This window comes from Aethalodelphis obliquidens, unplaced genomic scaffold (assembly GCF_003676395.1).
Source record: "Aethalodelphis obliquidens isolate GAN/ISIS:26980383/991018 unplaced genomic scaffold, ASM367639v1 scaffold26, whole genome shotgun sequence".
NCBI classification, from domain to species: domain Eukaryota; kingdom Metazoa; phylum Chordata; class Mammalia; order Artiodactyla; family Delphinidae; genus Aethalodelphis; species Aethalodelphis obliquidens.
In genome coordinates this window covers 12,343,492-12,365,495 of record NW_020837970.1, presented here as the reverse complement: position 1 = coordinate 12,365,495, position 22,004 = coordinate 12,343,492, and the positions used below count along the sequence as shown (strand labels likewise).

General features: G+C 52.1%; 1 protein-coding gene across 3 annotated transcripts in view; it reads left to right on the top strand.

The window, feature by feature from the left end:
* Positions 1-1,506: 1,506 nt before the first annotated feature.
* Positions 1,507-22,004, top strand: part of IGDCC4 (immunoglobulin superfamily DCC subclass member 4) — a 36,247-nt gene continuing 15,749 nt past the window's right edge. Inside the window, exons 1-5 of one of the 3 annotated variants that reach the window (XM_027123344.1) lie at positions 1,507-1,792; positions 11,045-11,386; positions 12,085-12,226; positions 18,755-18,891; positions 20,240-20,380. In XM_027123344.1, the coding sequence (XP_026979145.1) occupies positions 1,723-1,792; positions 11,045-11,386; positions 12,085-12,226; positions 18,755-18,891; positions 20,240-20,380 (832 nt within the window). In that variant the 5' untranslated portion in view covers positions 1,507-1,722. The remainder of the gene's footprint in view (positions 1,793-11,044; positions 11,387-12,084; positions 12,227-18,754; positions 18,892-20,239; positions 20,381-22,004) is intronic. The other 2 variants (XM_027123346.1, XM_027123345.1) reach the window with 2 other exon arrangements.

Below are 22,004 nucleotides of genomic sequence, written 5' to 3'. Positions count from 1 at the left end.
AGGATGTGAAAGTGAAGAGTTAAGAATGGCTCCAATGATTCTGACCTGAGCATCAGGGAGGATGGAGCTGCTACGATCTGAGATGGGGGAGACTGTAGAGAAGCAGGTTTAATAGGGAGGATCAGAGCTCAGTTTGGGACCTGTTAAATTTGTTTTTGTTTTTTAAAATTTTTTGGCCAAGCTGAGCGGCTTGCAGGGATCTTAGTTCCCTGGCAGTGAAAGCACGGAGTCCTAACCTCTGGACCACCAGGGAATTCCCTGGACAGGTTAAATTTGAGATGCCTATTAGCCAATGGAAATGTTGAGCAGGTAGATGGATACACAAGTCTGGAGTTCAGGGGAGATGGTCCAGGCTCAGATACAAACGTAGGCATCTTCAGCATAAAGATGTAATTTAAAACCTTGATGACCAGATGAGACCACTAAGAGAAACAAGTAGGAGTGATGGGCTAAGTCAAATGCTGCTGATGGGCCTGGCAATGAATGAATAAATACCAGATCCCTTTAGACCCGCAAAGTGCTGGTCATTATTGAGGGTTAGCTAGCAACAGATGGGTAAAGTACCTTCTGGGTACAGAGACAAAATGGCTGTAAGCCATGGGAACACTGGAGATAGAGGGGATGCAGAACCATGGCGTCTTGGTCTTGGAAAGGACATTAAATAGGTTATTCAATCTGTACTCTTCTCCCTACACTTTGCCTGATCATTGAACCCCTGGCTTTAGAAAAAGAACTGTTTGTGGGATACTGAGACAACCAGTCTGGTTAGGACAGAGAAAGCACAGTTGAAAAATGAGTGGGAAATGACCTTCTGGAGTCAGAAAATCAGGGTTCAGGTCCTGCATCTGCTGCTCCCTAGCCTTGGGTCCTTAAGCAAGTCACTTCACCTCCTCCAGCCTCAGTTTCCCTGCATGTAAAGATGGGAGTAATCAAACCTTCCTTGTCTCTCCCAGGGTTGCAGAGAAGTCTGAGTGTGGCAGTGCTTGGGGTAGAGTAAATGCCCTGCTGCGGTTGGTTATTCCAAGAGCAAAAGAAGCAGGTCCAGAGAAGCCATCAGCTTGGAACGGCGAGGTAAATGGGGATGAGGAGGGAACTGCCATGTCCTCAGCGGGTCTGCAGGTGGAGAAGCTAATGAGGATTCAGGCCAGGACCTGGGCTGGAATGGACTGGCTCAAGTGGCAAGATGGGGTCATCGGACAGAAACCCAGGCCTTGAATCTGCCTCCAGTGAGCCTGGAACCGAGATGTTGGAGACCCTGAGGCAGCGGCAGAGAAAAGAAATAGAGACACCGAGGCAGAAAGAGACCCCGAGACAGAGAGACGAAGAGACAGACCCAGAAACAAGCTGCCCAAATGGGGGGGCCCATGGCGATCCGGAGAGGGCGAGGCAGAGGGGCGCAGACCCCAGCAGAGCTGAGACCCTGCGCGGCGCAGGTCACAGCGCGCGGGCCGGAGTCCCCTGCGGGGCCCGACCGGCCGCGCCCGCTGGGCGCCCCCGTCCGGGCTGCTCGCCCAAGATGGCGATGGAGGGGCGGGCGAGCCGGCGGCAGCCCGGGCCCCCGCGCCGGCCCCCGCTCGGGCCGGGGCCCCCGAGGCCGCGCCCCCGCCCGCGGCGCCGCGCCTCCCCGGGCCACTGAAGCCCGGCGCGCCCTCCCCCGGCAGCGGCGGCTGAGGCGCGGGGAGGAGGAGGCGGCGGCGGCGGCGGCAGCCCGGGCCCGGCCCCATGGCGCGGGGGGACGCTGGCTGCGGCGGCAGGCTCCTCGCGCTGACCTTCTGCCTGCTGGCCGCTCGCGGTAAGGGCGGGCGCTGAGGCAGTGGCGGGAGCGGCTCCGGGGTGACTGTGCGTCGGCACCCGGGGCTGCGCCGGCTGTGGGGCCGGCGCGTCCCGAGTCCCGAGCGAGCGCTGGGGCCGGGGGAGGCGGGGGGGGGGGGGGGGGGCGGGCTGCGCGTCCTTGTGCCCGCGATGCGTGCGCTCTGGGGTCTGCGAGCCGCGGCCGGGGACGTTTGCGGCGCGTACTTGTCCGCAGGGGGTGTGTGTCCTTGGTCTGCGGAGTCCGGAATGAGTGTGAGTGTGTGTGTGTGTGTGTGTGTGTGTGCGCGCGCGTGTGCGCGCGACCGCGTGCAGAGAGTGGGGAGGGGGCTTCTGTGGGGCGTACGTGTCCGCAGCGCGTGGCCGGTCGCGGCGTGGCATCGCGGGCCGTAGCTGAGGTGCCGGTGGTTTGTGCGGGGCGGGCTCTGCCTTTACCGCGCGTGTCTCCGGGTTGGGAGTGTAAAGGGGGGTGTGTGTGGGGGGGTGTCTGCACCTCCATTTGTGTGGCGAGAGCGTGTATAATTGTGTTTATGGGGCTGAGCTAATATTTGGCCTTGGCTTTCGGAGAGTGTCCATGCCCTTGGTGGGGGGACAGAAGCATGAGATTGCGAATTGACTGGGAATAGTGGTGATAAAATACTCAACTTTGTCCGGTGGGTGTGGTCCCTGAAGCTGGGTGGGGCTGGGCGGAGGGGGTGGGGAGCGCGGGAGTGTTGCCCGCTCCGAACCCGAGGCCGGGAGTGGGCTGGGGGAGGGCGCAGGAAACCAGTTGCTTTCGTGGACATGTCCGACACCCGCTCTCAGGATGGGACGCGTGTCACTCCTGCCCCACCCCCAGGGGCAGATCTGAGAAGCGTGGACGGGGTCAGCAAGGCCTCCTCCAACCCCCCACCTCAGTGCGAGGTGAGGGTGGGTTAAAGTCAGAGTTGCCCTCGCTGGAGAGAGGACTGGGGATGGGGTGACGGAGTCCCAAGCGTCTCTGCCTAGGGAGCCTTCTTCCACCCCCAGCCCTCTCCCTTTCGGTCCTGTGTGCGTTTCGGGGCGGCCCGTGGGCTAGGTGGTTGGTAGGGCTGGGGAGGGGGATGGGCTGCCCGCTTTGTTCGCCTAGTTCTCGCCTTCCCAGCCGAGGGGGGAGCTGAGGATGTGTCCGGAGCCAGTCGGGGAGGGACTTGATGGTGGGGGTGGGGAGGGGGATTTCTCTCCAGCTGCTGTGGCTTTCTAGAGAGACTCAGCCAGGCCACGTGGGAAGGAGGCAGGGACGGCGGAGGGGGGAAGGAGCCTCCGCCTGGCCCGCCCCGGCCCATCTCCAGGAAGCCCAAACAGCGGGTGGGAAAGTCTCGGGAACTACTCGGACCCCCTCTCTGCCTACAAAGACACGCCCCTTTTCAGACCTGACTGCGGACCCGGCAGGAGGCCGCCCGGGGGCGGGGTCCCGGCGGCTAGGCTAGGGAAGTGGGGGGCCCGCGGTTGTCAGGTGGAGGGGGAGGGGAAGTGCCAGAGAGGCGTCTGTCCTCCTGGAGGCCAGGGGATTAACGAATAGTTGGGCCCACCCTCTTCTGCTCTTCTGAGAGCTCCGGACCGGGCTCGGGGTCATCTAGCAAAGCGGAATCAGGACTGGGAACTGCACTCACTCGGGCATTATGGAGTATCGGTGGGGCCTCCCTACGAGGGTCTCAGTTTTCTCTCTGGGGTTCCCGAGTGCCCAAGGCAGGGGCAGGGCCCGAGCTGGGGCTCCCTTGGCAGCAGTGTGCATGGCTGAAGCAACTACTCTGCTCGCCCTCCGTCCTAAATCCTTTGAGTGTGCAAAGCTCGTCAGGCTTGGGGACACTCCTATAGAGTTCTGACTAGCCTCCCCGATCTGGACGGAGGCCATTTATTCATTCATTCAACAAATATTTAGTGAGTACCCTTTTCGGCTAGCACGTGACTGGTGCCTGAAATATAGTAAATAAGGAGGAGACTGACAGGTAGTCTAGAAAGGTCAGGAAAGGCTTCCTCCAGGAAGCGGTAAATAATAGAGCTCAGTGCAGAGGGTCAGTTGGCCCTGCAGGAGAGTGATGATGGGGTGAGTTTTTCAGAGAGAACAGCATGTGCAAACGCTCAGGGGTGACTTCGTTTAGACCACTGAATGAAGCTAAATCTGGCTGGAGTTTAGAGCACAAGGCAGGAGGGTGGGGCAGGTTAGAGAGGAATGGGACAGGGGCCACAGAGTGTCAAAAGAGAAGGCTGAAGATGGAGGCTGGACCCAACTCATGAAGGGGCTTGTAAGCCCCACCAAGGTTTCTGGCCTGAGAGGCTGCATGAGCCCTTGGAGGGTTTTAAGATCAGCTTTGCATCAGCTCACTCCAGCCGATGTGGAGAATGATTGGACAGGATGGAGGCAGGAAGCTGCAGCTTCTTGGGAGGCTGTGGTAGTAGTCCAGAAGAGAGGATGTTGCTGGCAACTAGAGTAGTGGCAATTGGGATGGCTACAGTAGATTCTAGAATATTTAGGAAGTAGAATCGGCAGGATGTGAGGATAGATTGAGTTTGTAGGGAGTGAGGGAGAGAGAAGTAAAACATAATAGACACTTCAGCAGCCTCGACATGGCAAAATGAAGGGCTGGTGTTGGAGTTAAGATAGTGACTGCCCATCTCCCCTGAACACTGCTCTTGGGCCAGGGCTTGGGAACTGGGGAGATGTATGCGAATGGGACTCCTGTCTGGGGGTGGTGGTGGGATGCCAAATGCTCTGTTTTCACCACATGCAAGAAGTGGGGTTCTCCCTTCCACCCAGTCAGAATTTGGGGGGTGGTGATGCCAGAGGTCAGTAGCAGGAGGGCTCTAAGAACAAGAGAGCTGCTTTCTCCTCACCGGGGAAACTCCCCCCTCCATCCCTTTCTCAGCCCAGAAGCTCAGAGACCAACTTCAGTTAGTTGGGGTGTTGGGGCCCTCTCTGACCTCATCTTGGAGGTTAGGAACCAGGTCAAATATATTGTCTTGGCCAAAAAGTTCGTACGGGTTTTTCCATAAGAAAAATGTTACGGAAAACCTGAACAAATTTTTTGGCCAACCCAATAGTTTCTCTTAATAGTGAATCTAAATTATCCAGAAGTTATCTAAACCTTCATTGATCCTGTATGTATTTTCATGGCCCAAGTAATCATACATTATGTGTAAATCAGCATTTCCTTTCTTTTCTCCTAAAGGTACATTGTTTCAAGTTGAGTAATCCCACAATTAGCGTCATTGAATGTCAGCACTGAGGGGAACTTAGAAATAATTTTAGCATGAACCCATTTTACAGATGAGAAAACTGAGTGACTTCCCAGAGTTACATGGATGGGGACTGAACTGGGACTGGAACCAGTCTCCTGGCTCTTGGAGCAGCCGTACTTTCCCGGGATTTGGTACACATGAACGCAAGTTCAGTCTCTCTTCACCCCCTCCCCCTCACCTGAGAAGTTATCAACAACTTTGGGCTTGGCCCCCCTCAGGTGGTGTGTTTGGGTCTGGGCTCTGGAATCCACTCTGCTCCACCCATCCCCACCCACCGCATCCTGTTCTGCCTCCGCTGTTTCTGAGGTACAGAAACCAGACTTGACACAGAATTCCAGATGCAGAACAGATGTCATTGCCAAGCAGGCCTGGGGGCTCCCAGCTCCCCGGGTTGGGGGGAGGGAAGAGAAAGAGTGGTTCTGATGGGGGAGGACCCCAGCCCCAGCCTGGTCAGAGGTGGGTGACGGCACCTGAGGGGAGAGAAGAAAACCAGAGAGAGGATGACCTAGGCCTGACGTCCTTGTCCTCGGGGCTGGCTGTGCTGCCAGCTAAAAGTGCCTCACTGCTGAGGCTGAGGCATTCCTCTGGAATTGAGGGGCTGTGGGGTCACTGTGGTCCGGGAAGCCGAGGCTCAGTAAATTCTCTCTCAGGTGCAGACCTGAGCATGGACGCTGATGCAGAGCCAAGACTTCCAGATGGTTCCATAGGGGCTCATTACCTTGTCACTTAGTTTGGAGCTCTGGCAAATGAATGGAGCATAGAGAGACAAGGTTGGGCACACAAGGAAGGTATTTTTTTTTTATACATCTTTATTGGAGTATAATTGCTTTACAAGGGTGTGTTAGTTTCTGCTTTATAACAAAGTGAATCAGCTATACATATACATATATCCCCATATCTCCTCCCTCTTGCGTTTAAGGAAGGTACTTTTAATCAGACCATCCGTATAGCAGAAGAGGTGAGGTCGTGAGCTCCCCAGTCCTGGTAATGTTTAAGTAGAAGAGTTTCTTTCAATGTGAGTTTGCTGTTCTGTCTCGGTGCTGCTTTTTTTTTTTTTAATTTATTTTTTGGCCACGCCAGGCGGCTTGCGGGATCTTAGTCCTTAGTTCCCTGACCAGGGATGGAACTTGGGCCCAAGGCAGTGAAAACGCGGAGTCCTAACCACCAGACCACCAGGGAATTCCCCGTCTTGGTGCTTTTTAAGCATTTTGTTACGTGTCTCATAGGTGCCACATAGTGTGCTAGGCAGTTTCCACGTATACTATCCACATCATCCCCAGCCCTGAAGGGAGTTCCTATAATTTTTCCAGATAAGGAAACTGAGGCTTGGCAAAGCATGAGGGGCTCTGTGTCTTATCTTTTTGAGTGTCTCCGCATGTCCACTCATCTTTTCAAGAACTGTTTATTGAGCGCCTACTATGTGCCAGACAGTGTTTTAGGTCCTAGGGAATTAGAGTGCTGACTAGGACAATAATCTTGGGCTTGTTGCCTCGCTGGCAGAAAGGCAAGTCAAAAATCTAGAGTGCTAATTGCAATGACCCAGGTGCCCAGGGTCCTATGGGGCAGAAAAAAGGAGAGGCGTCTAAATCAGACCCCAGGATGGCACAGCTACTGAAGGAAGAGGGAGCAGCATAGGCAACGCATGGAACAGCAGTGTGCTTTCAGAGAACGGGAAGTGGTTTAGTCTGGTGGGGACCCAGGGTGACAAGGAACAGGAGGTAGGCAGGTCAAGCTGAGTGGCTTTGCTCTCAAGTCTGCTGAGGCTGAGCCTGTCTCCTGAGGATCACAGACGAAGGGAATGCTGCCTTTCCTGTGTCCCAGGCAACCGTCCCAAGTTCTCCTTCCAGCTGTTGTGGGAGGGGCTTAGTGTGTGGTATGGGAGGTGGCCAAGGTGGGGGGCGGGGAAGGAGGTTTCTGGAAGAAACTGGCTTGTGTCTCCTAGGAGAGGAGAGTGGTGATGGCGTCGTGGAGAATTGCCCGTGTGGACCGAAAACAAGTTGTAAATCTGGTGGGCCCTGAGATTAAAAAATGACAAGGCATTGATGTTTGTGGCAAGTTCTTGGCTTAATGAAGGAGGCATCTCGGCTTTGTTCCCCACCCCATCCCCCAGTCCCAGGAACTCTCAGTTCCTGAGAGTTCACTGAAGAATGGAGCCCTGGCTTATGCCAGGCCCGCACTAGTCCCACGAAAGAGCACTGAGCTGGCCCTGGGGCTCAGCAGCGAACCTCCTTTCTGTCTGGGTTCTAATTGGCCTCATAAAATCTAATTTATCCTGTAAATGGGTAAAATAATGTCAGAAGGAGGAGATTGAGAGATGGCCCTGGGGCTCCTAAGCATAGAAACTCCACGTCTCTGGCAGGGTCCCACCGAGGAGACTGAGGAGAAGGGATTGTGGGAGAGGGAGTTCCCCTCGAGGCAGAACGCTGGCCAACAGCAAGTGTCCGCTATGTCCACCCAGTCCTTAGGGGGAGCACTGAGAAGTGCTCCTGGGAGGGCCTTGATGGTCCGCCATGACAGGGGATGGGGGTGGTGGTGGCAGGAAAGGGACAGCCACGAAACCACTGGACAAACAAGGGCCACTCCCCAGAGCATCACTTTTCCAAAAAGATTTGGTGGTGTAGGAACCACATTTACATTAAAACAAACACTGCTGTGTAATGGAATAGGATGCAAAATGTGCCAGAGGTTTCAAAATAAAAACGTTTCAGGTAGTCAGCAAGCCTCCTGAGTACGTTCTCCTCTGCCGCTGGGAGAATTTTGGTGAAAATGAGAAATGTGGCAACTCTTCATTTTAAGACTGGGGAAACCGAGGCTGAAAGGAGGAAAGCGGACCCAATGTCATACAACCCATGATGGACCCAGAACTCTGACCCCAGGCCAAGGCTTGTCCCGCCACATCCCATGGTCCGCCTTAGGCAAGAAGGCAAGAGGAAGAATGGCTAAGGGACCTCCAAGTGGCTACATGATGTGAGACCCAGGAAAACCCTTCTCTGGGGAAGGCAGGGGCAGCTTCACGGAGGGATGTGGCACCTGAGGTGAGCCCCTAAGGATGCACGTCCTGGGCACAGAAGTTGGTTTGGGTGCTGGGGCAGAGAGAACCCTCTTATTTGGGAGCAACTGTCTCCTCAATGCTGGGTTCACGCCCAGGATGTCCCCAGACTGTCTCCCAGAGGGGTGAGAACCTTCCCTTTGGGGCCTCGGTTTCCCCATCTATAAAATGAGCAATCTCAGGCTCTGCATACGTTTCCATCAACGTGGGCCGGCTTGGGCTCCTGGCACAGCCCTGTACCCCCCCAGGGATCCCGGGTTCTCCCCACATCTACATCCCTGTTGGTTTCCCATTCCCCATTGCCTTGTTGGGTGCTGGGCTCCTCCGAGGTGGGGCAGCCAGACATCTGCTGATCCATGAATATTCAGGAAGGGAATCGGAGCCTCCTCTGGGCTCCCCAGCAAGCCCCGGCCCCTCTGGCCGCCGTCCTGCCCGCAGGAGCCCAGGCTGCTGACAGACCCAGCAGCTGCTCGGGCCCCAACTGTTCACATTGTTTGTTCAGCGCAGCGGGGGATTTTCCAAGCCCCGGACGTGCTTTGGGGGGTAGGGAGGCTGCCGGAGGGCTCAGGGATTCGTGTCATGTGGGGTTTTTCTCCCCTGAAACTCAAACCGACTGCTCAGCGGCTGGAATGGGGCAATTGGAAGCCACTGGGCTGAGAGCCCGGGCTGGCCTTCCCCCCACCGTGTTTGCATCAGAATCTAGGGCCTCAGATAGAGAAGGGACTGGATGTTAAGAATAGCGATTTGCATTTGTACATCCCTTTCCAGTTTACGAAATGCCTTTAAAGAATGAGCTCCCATTCTTTGACTGATGCCCGTTAGGCTCTGGGCTGGAGACCTGACCCACATCATCTAGTTTAATCCTCACAGGCTCCATAGTATCGCCTTCATTTTTACAGATGTGGAAACTGGGCCCCAGAGAGGTAAAGTGGATGGTAGGTGGAGCAGCAAGACTGGAACCTTGACCTTCTGCCCCAAGGTCAGATGCTCTTTCCACCCCAGCACATGGCCCTCAGTGATGCGAATACCAGTTTGGTTTCCCCAGTTAGACTGGAAACTGAGTGAGGGCAAGGGCTGCCTTCTCCTCGCTGCACCCACTAGTAATGCTGAGCCCAGCTGTGTAGCTGGAGGTGCCAGTGGAGCCTTTAAGAAAGGCAGAGGCCTGTTCAGACCCTGTCTGTCTGTCCTTCCCACTGTGGTGTCAGAGGCCTGGCTTCTGCCCTGGCCTCCTTATCTCAGCCAGTTAGGACCTCTCTTCTCCCCTCAGTCTTGATCCTCTTCAGGGGTTTAAGTGTTGGCATATATGTGTGTCCAGGTGTTGATGAGTGTGGCAGAGACGGGGGGAGCACGTGTTTAGGTATGGCAGGTCGTGTCTACAGTTTTGTGTGTGTGTCTAGATGATGTTCTGTATCTGTTCAGGAGTAGGTGAGTCCAGCTCACTGAATAATCCTACCATCATAGAATCTTCGACATCACCCACTACATTGGAGTAAACTAGAGCCCAGAGGTGGAAGTGACTGGCCCAAGGCCACACAGCTAGACTGTGACAAAGCCGGGGCTAGAACTGAGGGTCGCCGGAGTCCTTAGCCGTTGTGCTTTCTGCATGCCCCTGACAGGGCTCTGTCAGCCCTGGCCTGCCTTGTAATGAGTGTCCTCACCTCTGTCCCTAGCTCACTCTCAGACACACCACTGTGCCTTTAAGCAAGGTGTCAGGCCAGAGGATAAGAGGGCACCTCGGGCCATTAAGCTTTTATGGGACAGGAAGGCAGCAGGTCAACCGTCTGGAAGATAAAACTGGAAGAGAACCAACTATTTCTCTATGAATAACGGTTACTGGGCCTTGCTGAGATGTTGGTTAAAATGATAAACTTGTCATTTGTGTGTTTTTGCCTTGACCCTGGGATGGCATTCCCTTCCTCCATTATTCTCCTGCTCTTCCCTTTGCGGCCAGGGCAGTGTTGGAGCTGCAGGCTCTTCTGGGGCATCTGGAGAAGGTCAGGGACTGGGTTCTGCACTGGCTTGCTGCGTGGCTTTGGGGGAATCAGCTGCAGGAAGGAGAGCTTACCCCTCCCAGTCACTGCGGCAGAAGTGGTTTGGGTGATAGTGGTCAGGACGATCTGTGGGATTCCAGGAGAGGGAATGACATTACTGAGCCCCAGTCCTGTGCCAGGCCAGCCACTGTGCTGTACTCCTTTACCACACAGCATCTCATTGAGCGCTCACAACAGCCCTCTGAGGAAGGAATGACTATGTCTTTTTAAATTGAGACGCAATTCACATACCACAAAATTCACCGTTTAAAGTGTACAAATCAGTGGTTTTAAGTATATTCACAAGGTTGTGCAACCATCACCACTATCTAATTCTAGAACGTTTTCATCACCTAAAAAAGAAACCTTCGATCCCTTCGCCATCTCTCCTCACTCTTCCCTCTCCCCAGTCCCTGGCAACCATTAATCTACGTTCTGTCTCTATGGATTTGCCTACTCTGGACATTTCACAGAAATGAGATCATACAATATGTGGCCTTTCGTAACTGACTTCTTTCACTTTGAGGAAAGTTTTCAAGGTTTATTCATGTTGTAGCAAGTATCAGTACTTCATTTCTTTGGATGGCTGAGTAATATATTTATCTATTCATCAGGTGATCGGGCATTTGGGTTGCTTCTACTTTTTTGCTAAGAACTGTGTTATTTTGTGGATGAGGAAGCTGAGCAGCGGGGTAAGGATTGGGAACGAAGTGCAGCCGTTGGCCCAAGATCACAGTTAGTCAGAGGCAGAGCCAGGATCCAGACACAGGTCTCTCCGTGAGACCTCTTTCTCTGAGGTTTTGCCCTCCTCGACCCGGGGTGGGTGACTCGGGCTCCGGAGGCTGTGGGATGTAGGAGGACACACACTGATGACCCTGGTGACCCCTCCTCGACGCAGGGGAGCAGCCGTTGCCCCGGAAGACGACCGTGTCGCTGAGCTGTGGAGCAGGGCCGCTGCAAGTGATCCTGGGCCCGGAGCAAGCCACGGTGCTGGACTGCGGTCTGGGGGCGGCTACTGCAGGACACCCCCCCAGCGTCACGTGGAGCAAGGATGGAGGCATCCTGCCCGAGCACAGCCACCTTCGCCTGCTACCCAATGGCTCCCTGTGGCTGTCCCAGCTGCCAGCTCCCGACGGCACTGACCCTGGGGCTTCAGAGGTCATTGAGGGCAGCTATTCCTGCCTGGCCCGCAGCCCCGTTGGAGTGGTGGCCAGCCAGGCTGCGGTGGTCAAGCTTGCCAGTAAGTGCTACATCTTGGACTGAGCTGAGGCCTATAAGACGTGGGGTGTGGGAAGTGGGGTCTGCAGTTAGATACTTGCACAAAGGTTTGACTCTGAGCCACGCCCCCTTTCCCTGCCTCCTTTGCTGCTCAGTGGGTCCCTTCCTGGTATTGTCTGCCTCACTGTTCAATAGTCTCACTTCTTCCCTGCTCTTCTGTTCCTCCTCCTTTTCCTTCCCTGTGAGTTTGAGAGTCTAGACTTGTGCTCTCCTCCAGGAAGCCTGCCAGAGAGGTTTATAAGCACGTCAGGGGCACAAAGGTGCTCCCCACCCCCACAGCAGGTGGAGTGTGTAGAGCCGAGCTGTGTTGTCCAGCTCACTCACTCTTCGGGGGTTCTCAGGAGGCACAGATCACCATGAAACAATTTGGGGGCCAGAAGAAATGCACATCTTACTGTAGTCCAACCATATGGTGATGTAAGGCAGGGGGACTTTGGAATTCATTCTGCCTGCAGCATCTGACCAGTCATCACCACTTCTTATTCTCCGACTGCCTCTTTCCAACTGTGTCTCCGTCGGTCTGAATTCTTTTTGCATGTGTTTCTGTCCACCTGTGTCTCTCTGTGTCCGTGTGTGTGTGTGTTTCCTGTCTGCTCGCTGTGGCCTCCTTTCTTGTGTTCCTCTCCTGTCCCTGCGTTTTCTCACTGTCCTCATCCCCAGCACTTGCAGGTTTCTCCCTGCACCCGCAGTCTCAGACGGTGGAGGAGAATGGGACCGCTCGGTTTCAGTGCCACATCGAAGGGCTGCCAGCACCTGTCATTACTTGGGAGAAGGACCAGGTGACGGTGCCTGAGGAGCCTCGGTGAGTGTCCTGTGGGCAAGAGGAGAGTGGGTCCCAGGGGGCAGCCAAGGAGGGCTGTGGGATGTGCTCAGGAACTGGGCTTCTTAGAGTCAGGGTGGCTCCGTTTGTCCAAACTGACTTAGGAGCCAACCACCACCTGACACTCAGCCCATTTCTGGTCCCAAAGAGAAGCTGTGTCAGAAGTTTTTGCTCCCTGGGAGGAAAGCCACCCACCAAGCTGTGGGGCTTGGGTAGAGAGCAGTTATCGAGTCCTTCAGAGCATATGTAGTCCAACCACTTGCCTTATTGAGAAGGAGACCAAGGGCCAGAGAAGAGCTGTGCTTTAACCAAGGCCACACGGTGAGCCATTGGCAGAACGTTTGTTGTTTGTTCCGGGCCCAGAGGGTTTCCCTTTGCAGGTCCCTCTGGAGTTTCTACCTTGGATGCATAACTTCTCTTCTTCTCTCAGTTCCACTCAGTGGGGTGCAGCATCTGATAACCAGGTTGTGGAGGTCCTTCCTGTTTCACCCTCCTCTCTCCCCATAAAGGCAATGGAGCAATCCTAGGGAAGGGTTTCTAGGGCAGAAGAGAAGCAGAGGCTAGACCCAGGGCCTGATCCCTACTGCGGCCTCCTGGGAAGGCCCAGATGTACACACAGCATGTCCAGAAAGCACGAGGCTCATTTGCATCTGTGTTCTTGGAACTGGACTCATGGCTCGGCTGCCACCACATGGAGTCTTACACCTTTGGAAATGTAGCTCCAAAGGCCTTTCCCAGCCACGCTGCCGTCCTCTCCCTGCATCTCTCTAGCTGTAGTTACCAACTCACGCTCTCCTCTCCCAGCAGAGGTGGGATTCCTTAGGCTCAGAAACACTGGTTTCCAGATCTCCCTGCCCTGGAACTAACCTGTCTTCAGTGTATTGAGTTGTCCCATCTCCTCTGACTTTTGCCCGTGTCTAGGTAGGGGTGAGAGTGTAAGAGAAACTTCTAGGGGTGAGAGTGTAAGAGAAACTTCTAGATAGAAGAGCCCCAGGCCACATCTCTGCAACAGTTGTAAGTGAGGAAGAAGGGTGAGAGAGGTCAAGATATAAGTGATCCTGTTGACTTTGGTGATCAGTCAGCCCCACTGGTCCAGTGGGTTGGATTAGATCACGGTTTCCAAAGTGTGTTCTTTTTTAGAACGTTAGTCCCTAAAGATGATTCTTGAAAAAAAAAAAAAAGTACTCCACAGTCAAATAAGATGAGGAAACTGCCTATAAATCTCCCTCTTGGAGTCGACAAGGCCCTGAGAAGCCCTGTACTGAGAAACCTGTTTAACTTGTTTAACCAAATGCTTCCTAGACTCATTTGCCCAGAGCCCCTCTTGCAGGAACACTGTTAACATCCTAGGAATGAGCATTCCAGGGAGGAGACCTTGGGAATGCTAACCCAGCCTTCCTAGCGCTGACATTTTAAGTTCTATGCCTCTTTTTTTTTTTTTTTTTTCTGGCCCTGCCGCATGGCTTGTGGGACCTTAGTTCCCTGACCTAAGGGATCGAACCCGTGCCTCCTGCATTGGGAGCACAGAGTCTTAATCACTGGACCACCAGAGAAGTCCCAAGTTCTATGCCTTTTAAATGTGGAGCCTCTCACCGCTGTGAGAGAGTTGTTGGATGAGAACCAGTTGAGAGTCTACTCCTGGGACAGTCCCCAGAGAGGGTGGGAGAGAGCAGAATACTCTCCCCGCGTTAAAAGTCACAAGAGGCTTCACTTCATTAGAGCTGTGTTTTCTCACTTAATCCTTCCCATGATCCTTCAAGGTAAGTGTTCCTTATTTTTCATATTTTCCTCTATTTACTTTTAGTTTATATTCCTATTAGATACATTTTTCAAATTCATATAAACAAAAAAGAAGAAACAAAAATGGCTCATCCTCTTATCACCCATAGAAAGCCTCTGTTAGTTTTGATGTCTGTCCTCTGGACCTTTCCCCTGTATGTTTATAAATATTCTCTTTCAAATTTTGGATCATATTGTACATACTGGGTTTTTTGTTCAATCACCTTTTTTTAGAAAACAAAAATGGGATTATATTGCAACTTCTTTTTTTTCACTTAACACATAAGGAACCCCCTTCCAGGTCTATCTGTATGGCTGTGGCAGATACTGTTATCTGAATTCTTAAATGAGGGAACTGAGGATCAGAGACAGAAGTCACTTGCCCCAGGTCACACAGCTAGTGCTGAGAGTATCTGACAGCGGAGCCCTGGGGTGGATGATTTGGTGGTTGGAGTGGGGAAGCCACAGGGTCTGAAGAAACTCCTGTTGCAGGCTGGCTTAGAGTTGGAGTGGTCCAGCTGTGCTCAGAGCAGAGAAGTTACTTCCCCAAAGTTTCTCAGCAAACAGAGGAGTTCCCTCATCTCCCAACATCTAGTTCAGGCCTCTCCCAGGAGGCTGGAGCTGCCAGTTCCTGGCCTCTGGGAGTGTTTGCCCCCAAGTCCTCTGAAAAGTGATCCTCATCTATAAATAAGCCAGGCTCACATGTCCCAGCACATTGTGTGTGGGGGGGAATAAAGAAATATCTAAAACAGCAACTTGATTATGCCCAAGGTATGTATTTTTACATATACCCAGATAGAGTTCACATAGAAATATGCTATTCATAAACTCAACCCAGTGATTTGAAGGAGACCATATGCCTTGGTGTAGGCTGTGCGCATGTGCAATTAATAAGCACACTCTGTCAGGGTCTATGTTCATATTTTGGGAACTGATGGTAAACACTAGACCCTGAGGCAATTCCCTGATACTTATACTAATTTCTAATGATAGGGGATAATTTTTCTTCCACGGGAACCAGTAATCAATGAGAGCAAAGTTTCCCAGATCGCAGGCATTCACAAACCCCTGTCATATTTTTGGCCATCCCTCAACCATTTATACAACACTTACTTAATACATTTCTTCAAATCAGCTCTCTCTTTTGTAACTTTAACACATACTAAAAAGGAACAGTATCTCACTGCAGTAAAATGGAAAACCAGCAGCACTGACCTTAAATAGAAGGTAGCCATAAAAATGAATATATAACCACTGGAATAAAAACCTGTGTCTAGATCCACTTGAAATCATTTTGTTATCACCATTCACTCACACTTTAAAACCATGGCACTAATGGATTTAATTACTGCAGTCCTCTGCCCTACCCATCTCCTAGGGTCCATCGTGTCTGTCAGCCTCATGTGACCCTCGGCTAGTGTCCCTTTTCCCTGGGTGGATCTCTGAACGGCTCAGGGTGGAGGCTCCTTGGCCCTCAGGAAATTCAGAGCAGCTATCATTTCTCCTCTGTTCTTGAATCTCTGGGTCCAAGTGGCCTTTTGCGGGTACGGGCAGCAGGCTGAGGCTCAGGCTTGGAAAGAGAATGGTCCCTTCCTTTTAGCTAGAGGTTGCTTTTCATTCTATAAGTAGCTATTTTGTTTTATTTTAATTCATTTTAAAATGATAAAACATACTAACTTAAAGGGAAAAAAGTCACCTACAGACTGAGCACAGATAGCTGTTACCATTATCTAATGAGAGCTTATGACACATTAACAGGGTCGGGGTTGTGAAGTAGGCAGGAATTATGAAACCCATTTTTCAGATGAGAAACCTGAGGCCTGGACATGTGATGTCACTTGCTAAAAATCACATATGTTGGAATCAGTTCTCTCCTCTATGCCACAGCTGCTTTTATATTAGAGCCAGGAGTTACAAAACAAAGTGTACAAGGGCACATGCTTTTTTCCATTTAAATTTTTTTAAGTTTTATATTTCCAAACTAATAAATGTTCACTGTAACCAAGAAATTTAAAAACGCAACAAAAAAGAGCCCCACAGTAACCCCACTCCCAGAGAAAACCTCCACGAATGACGTGAGCTTTACCACCCTTGACTTTTTCCACGCACATCCTAGCATATCATTTATCTATTTTCCAAAAATAGAATTGCTTCATAAACACTGATTTGTGAATTCTTTCCCCCCACTAACCAATATGTCTTGGACATTCTTCCAAGGACAGAGCTTTTTAACACACATTTTAACAAAGCAGAAGAAATTTTAAATGAAAGTGGTTCCATTTCACTTGTGTTGGCTCTAGCAACAGCACCACACCCGCATTCATTCATTCAACACACGTAATTAAGGCAATGTCAAAGGAGGTATTAGCTCTTGGATACCTGGAGCACAATTTCCCTGGAAAGAGTGAGAAACTTTGGGGTTAGGAAGTGTGGGCAGCTCCTGGCGTGAATCCTGCTGACAACAGCTATGGAGACTGAGGAAGGAGGAAGGGTCTTAGAGGCAGAGAATATTAGGTGGAGGAGCCGTGGATGGGGATGGGGGCCTTGTTTCTGAGATGGGTCCTGCTTGTCCTTCCCCACTTGTCATTTCCCATCAAATTTTCCATGGCAGCAGGCTGGGTCCTGGCCCAGGATTTTCTCTCCAACCACCCTGCCCCTTCTGGTCCCCTCTCCCAGCACTGATGTGGGCAGTTCTTGGAACTGAGGGTAAGACTCTGGGGCAGAGATGGGTTTGCCTGTGGGCTGAGGGAAGGAGTGATGCAGGTTTATGTTTTTTCTCTAAGTCTTTGGGCCACAGCAGATTTCTAGGCTCATGGTCAGAATTCTCTCCCAACACCCTTGAGCTAGTTCTTTTCTCCTGTGTTTAGATTTTTCTCATACCCTGCTTTCCCCATGAGCCAAGGGGTCTTCACCAAGTGCACAGCTGCCCCATTCCCTCCCTGACCTTGGCCCAGCCTACATCCACAGGCCACTTGCTCTAGTGAGAAATTAGAACTCTCACCCTCGAGCTGACCCTGCAGGGATCACAGCTAGAGGATTCAGGAAGACCCACTGCCTCCCTGCTTGGGCCAGAACCCATTCTGCTTCCCACCACCCTGGCTCCCATGGGCACTTCCCTGCCTGGGATTGCACTGTCTCTCAAGCAAAGTCTCTGGGCCCTTCTAGCCCAAACTGCTTTCCAACCCTCACCAAAAGGGCAGAGAACACCACTCTCATCCATCCTGCCCCTCCTCAGTAGTGTACGTGTTGACTGGGACTTGCTGGAGACCACGTCCCTTCCACTGGCATTCTCGGCCATCTAGTGGCTGCTGAGACGAGCAAGTGAGAAGAACGTGGGATTTGGCACCAGAAGCCCTAGGTTCCAGTTTTAACTCTGCTCGAGCTGTGAGACCCTGGGAAAATACCCTACTCCCTCCAAGACTTAGTTTTGTCACCATTAAAAGGAAGGCTGTGATCCCCTCTACCCCTTGGGCTTGTTTCGAGTTTCAGATGAGATAGTGTGAATAGAAGGGATTTTATCAGGGAGACAGGAGGTAATACAGGCAGGGGGTAAACAAATTCAAACTATACAGAAGGTTATTTAATGAAAATTAAATCTCCCACTGACAGGTCTCAGGATCCCAGGTCCCCTCCCCAGAGATAGCCACTATTACCAGGGACATTCAGTGCAAAAGCATATAAGTGTACGCGTCACACACACACTATTCTGTACCATACATATTTTGGAGATGGTCTTACAGCAGTACACATTGAACGGTCTCCTTTTAACAGCTGCCTAGCATTCCATTGTGTGAATGTACCCAGACCAATTTAGCTAGTTCCCACCCTACAGATGGACATTTGGACTGTTGCCAGTCTTTTGCTATTACAGACAGGGCTGGAGTGAATATCGTTAGACATACGTTTTTGTGTACATGTACGAGAATATCTGTGGGATAAAGTCCTTGAAGTGATGTTGCTGGTTCAAAAGGCACATGCAGGTTTGATCGTAAGATATCACCAGCTTGCCCTTGAAAGAGGGTGTATTGATTTGGCATGACCACCAAGAAGACAGGACTGCCTTCCCCCATTCCCTCATCCACAAAGGGTGTTATTAAACCTTTTGATTGGACAAGCTATGTGGCCCCCCCAAAAAAGAAGAAAAAACAAAAAGAAAAGAAAACAAAAACAAAACCTTTTGACCTTTGGGACTTCCCTGGTGGCGCAGTGGTTAAGAATCCGCCTGCCAATGCAGGGGACACGGGTTCGAGCCCTGGTCCGGGAAGATCCCACATGCTGCGGAGCAACTGAACCCGTGCACCAAAACTACTAAACCTGTGCTCTAGAGCCCGCGAACCACAACTACTGAGCCTGCGTGCTACAACTACTGAAGCCCACATGCCTAGAGCCTGTACTCCGCAACAAGAGAAGCCACTGCAATGAGAAGCCTGTGCACCGCAATGAAGAGTAGCCCCCGCTCACCGCAACTAGAGAAAACCCAGGCACAGCAACGAAGACCCATCGCAGCCAATAAATTAATTAAAAAAACCATTTTTGACCTTTGCTAATCTGATAGGTGAAAATGGTATCTTGTAGTTTTAATTTGCATTTCTTTTATTATGAGTGAACCTTGAAAGTGAACTGCTCTAGGTATTTCAGGCCAGAGGGGAAGGTGGGTCCAGGACTGTTTGGGCGTGCTACCCTCCCTGAGGAGCTCCTGCGCACCTCACAGGTGCCCTCTCTCTTCCAAAGGCTCATCACCCTTCCCAATGGGGTCCTCCAGATCCTGGACGTTCAGAAAGGTGATGCAGGCTCCTACCGTTGCGTGGCCACCAACTCAGCAAACCAGCGCTTCAGCCAGGAGGCCCTCCTCCACGTGGCCCACAGAGGTAAGGGGGCTGCCTGGGTGCGGAAACCTGGGGGTTTCTGGAGTCGGCCATTTTGGAGCTGGGCGGGGCCTCAAGTAGTCCAAGGCCTGCCTTCAAATAAGTAACTGGCAAGGCGCTAAAGCCCAGAGAAGGCAGTGCCCCCCAGCAAGTCAGAGATAGAACTGGGGCAGGAACCCAAGACTCCCAGTTTAGGGCTCTCTTCCTGCGAGGCTCTGTGTTCTCTTGAGTTGGGTGGAGCGTCCAGGGGTGGGGAGGTGAGGCGTCCGTGGAGGAGTGTCCGTGCCCTGAAGCCCTGGTCCCCGGCCCTCTGTGTGCCCTGAAGGGGATTCACCCTGCTGCTGCTTGCTGTGCATCTAGCTCCTGATGGTCTGGGGCTCGTGTTCTCTCCATTTCTCTGAAAATCTCCCGTCCCAGGGTGATGCAGTAGGAAGGACACAGGCTTTGGGGTCAGAACGACCTGGTTTGAATCCTGCCTTCTCTGCTCACCATCTGCGTGACCCTGGGTTCCTTATCAAATGTCCAGTTCAGGGAGGTGGTGAGAATCGCTGAGATAAGATTGGGAAGTGCCTGCTGCCTAGCAGGTGCTCAGTAGATCTCACTCCGGGCCTCCCACAAGGGCCTCTCCCTTGCCTCCCTTTGCCATGGCATCTTCCCTCGACCCGCGCCCCTCCGTTCTTCTCTTCCCATCCCCCTCCTCATCCCCTACACCTCCACTCCTACCCTGCTTCCTAGGGCTTAGCTGACGCGCTGAGTCTGGTTCGCGCTCCCTCCCGTGCCCGGGGTCTCTGCCTCCACCTGCTGGACAAATCGGGTATTCACCATGTTGACCCAGGGACCCAGGGTCACACTTGAGAACTTGGCAGAGAATTAGTGCTCAGGGGGCTGCCAAGCTGGCAGAAACTCGAACCCATCCCCTGCCTTTCCCACGTGGGAATCGAGGCCCTCTGGAGAACGGACTTGCCAGAACTAGAAACTATAACTGTTGACTCCAAGTCCAGACTCCAAGTCTACTTTTTTTTTTTCTTTTGTTTTAAACTGGGGTATAGTTGTTTCCAAGTCTACTCTTGACTCTGCTGGTTCTCTGCCCGGAGGGTGGCTTCAATCTGACAGGGGAGAATGGGGGTGGTGTGTCGGAGGTCAGGTTATTCCTCTCCTGGCTCCCAGAGAAAGAGCTCTGAGTTCCAGTCCCAGCTCTGCTGAACTATGCAGCTGCTTTCCCATCTGTCAGATGGAACCCTGGTTGCTCCCTGCCCCACCTGCCTCACCAGGTGACTGTAAGCATCAGGTGAGGTGCTGCATGTGAAGATGCCTGATGGTAAAGCTGCCTGCTGGCCTGCCCTCTCTCCAGGGTCCCTGGCATCCATCGGGGGGCAGGACGTGGTCATTGTGGCAGCCCCGGAGAACACCACCGTGGTGTCTGGCCAGAGTGTGGTGATGGAGTGTGTGGCCTCTGCTGACCCCACGCCTTTCGTGTCCTGGGTCCGACAGGGTAAGTGGAGGGAGGGGACCTGAGGGCATGGGAGAGGAAGGGTGTGGCATCTCACACATCCCCAAGTCAAGGAGCTATAAGGGTGACCATGCAATGGTCACCGACCTTTGGTATGGTAGGAACTAACTCCTGTCCCAGGGCTGAGTGTGGGTAGGGAGCCTGGACAAAATTAATCATCAATCCGTGTAGCAAGTTTCCTTTACGAAGCGCACTAAGTCTGCCACTCACAAAATCACTCTTGAGACCTTACTTGGCGGGTGGGGCACTGGGCTCGGTTTTCCACACTATGTTTCCAGTCCTCACAACAGTGAATGTGTGAGAGCTGGAAAGGGGCCAGCGAGTCAGGTGGAACTTGGACCCTCTGCTGGTCTGTTTAACTACACAGCACCTCCTGGTCCACCCAGTGTGCTGCCGCCTTCGTGTGCCTGGCTTCATGCTGGGCACAGTGAATAAAAAAGGGGGGGGCCTGCCCTCTGAACTCACAGTCTGTTTAAGGGAGATAAGCACACATCCGTGACAAGACGCTTGACAGTATCAGGCAGCAAGTGATGAGTGCCAGGTGGGAATGCGTTACAGGAGATGCTATTGATGCTATCAGGGTAATGAGGGTGCCGGCCAAACGTCACCTTGCAGTCTACTGAGCATGCAACCTACTCTCCTGCTGGAGCCCTTGGAGGAGGGTAGGGGCCAGGGCTATTATTCCCAGAGGGCAGATGAGGAACCTGAGGCTCAGAGAGGAAGGTAGAAAGCCAGGACCCAAACTTTAGAGCCTGTTCTCTTTCTGGTACACCACCCCTTACAGCCCTGTATGGAAGAAAAGCAAGGATTATTTTTGTTTCCATTTGAGATAAGTGACTTGTGCCAAGTTGATGGCAGAAGTAAGTCTTAAACCCAGCTCTTTTTTTTTTTTTTAATTTATTTATTTGGCTGCGCCCAGTCTTAGTTGCGGCACACGGCATCTTTGTTGCGGCATACGGAATCTTTTAGTTGTGGCATGTGGGATCTAGTTCCCCGATCAGGGATCGAACCCGGGCCCTCTGCATTGGGAGCTCAGAATCTTACCCACTGGACCACCAGAAAGTCCCAAACCCAGCTCTTTTTACCCTTTTTCCCCTGGTTCAGTATACGACTCCACACTGCCTTCTTTTTGTAAGTTTGTATCTCACATTCAAGACTATGTCGTGATGAATACATAGAGTTTAAAGAAAAATAATAACCCAAATGACTACATACCCCCACCGAGCTGATGAGAAAGAACAGTGCTGGTATCTGTGCCTCCCTGACCTGTCCGGCCTCCTTGGACTTGTGACACTTGCCTAGTTAGGGGGATCCTGGGGCCAGCAGGACCCTCGTACTATTATTGCAGTAAGCCTGTTGTGTCACCCAGAAGTTCTATTATCAGTGTTTCTCAAATCCTGACCAGGCATCAAGATGACCCAGGGAGCTTCTTTTTTTTTTTAGTTTTTAATTTTTAAAAAAATTTTTATTGGAGTATAGTTGATTTGCAATGTTGTGTTAGTTTCAAGTGTACAGCAAAGTAAATCAGTTATACATAGACATATAGCCACTCTTTTTTAGGTTCTTTTCCCATATAAGTCATTACAGAGTATTAGGTAGAGTTCCC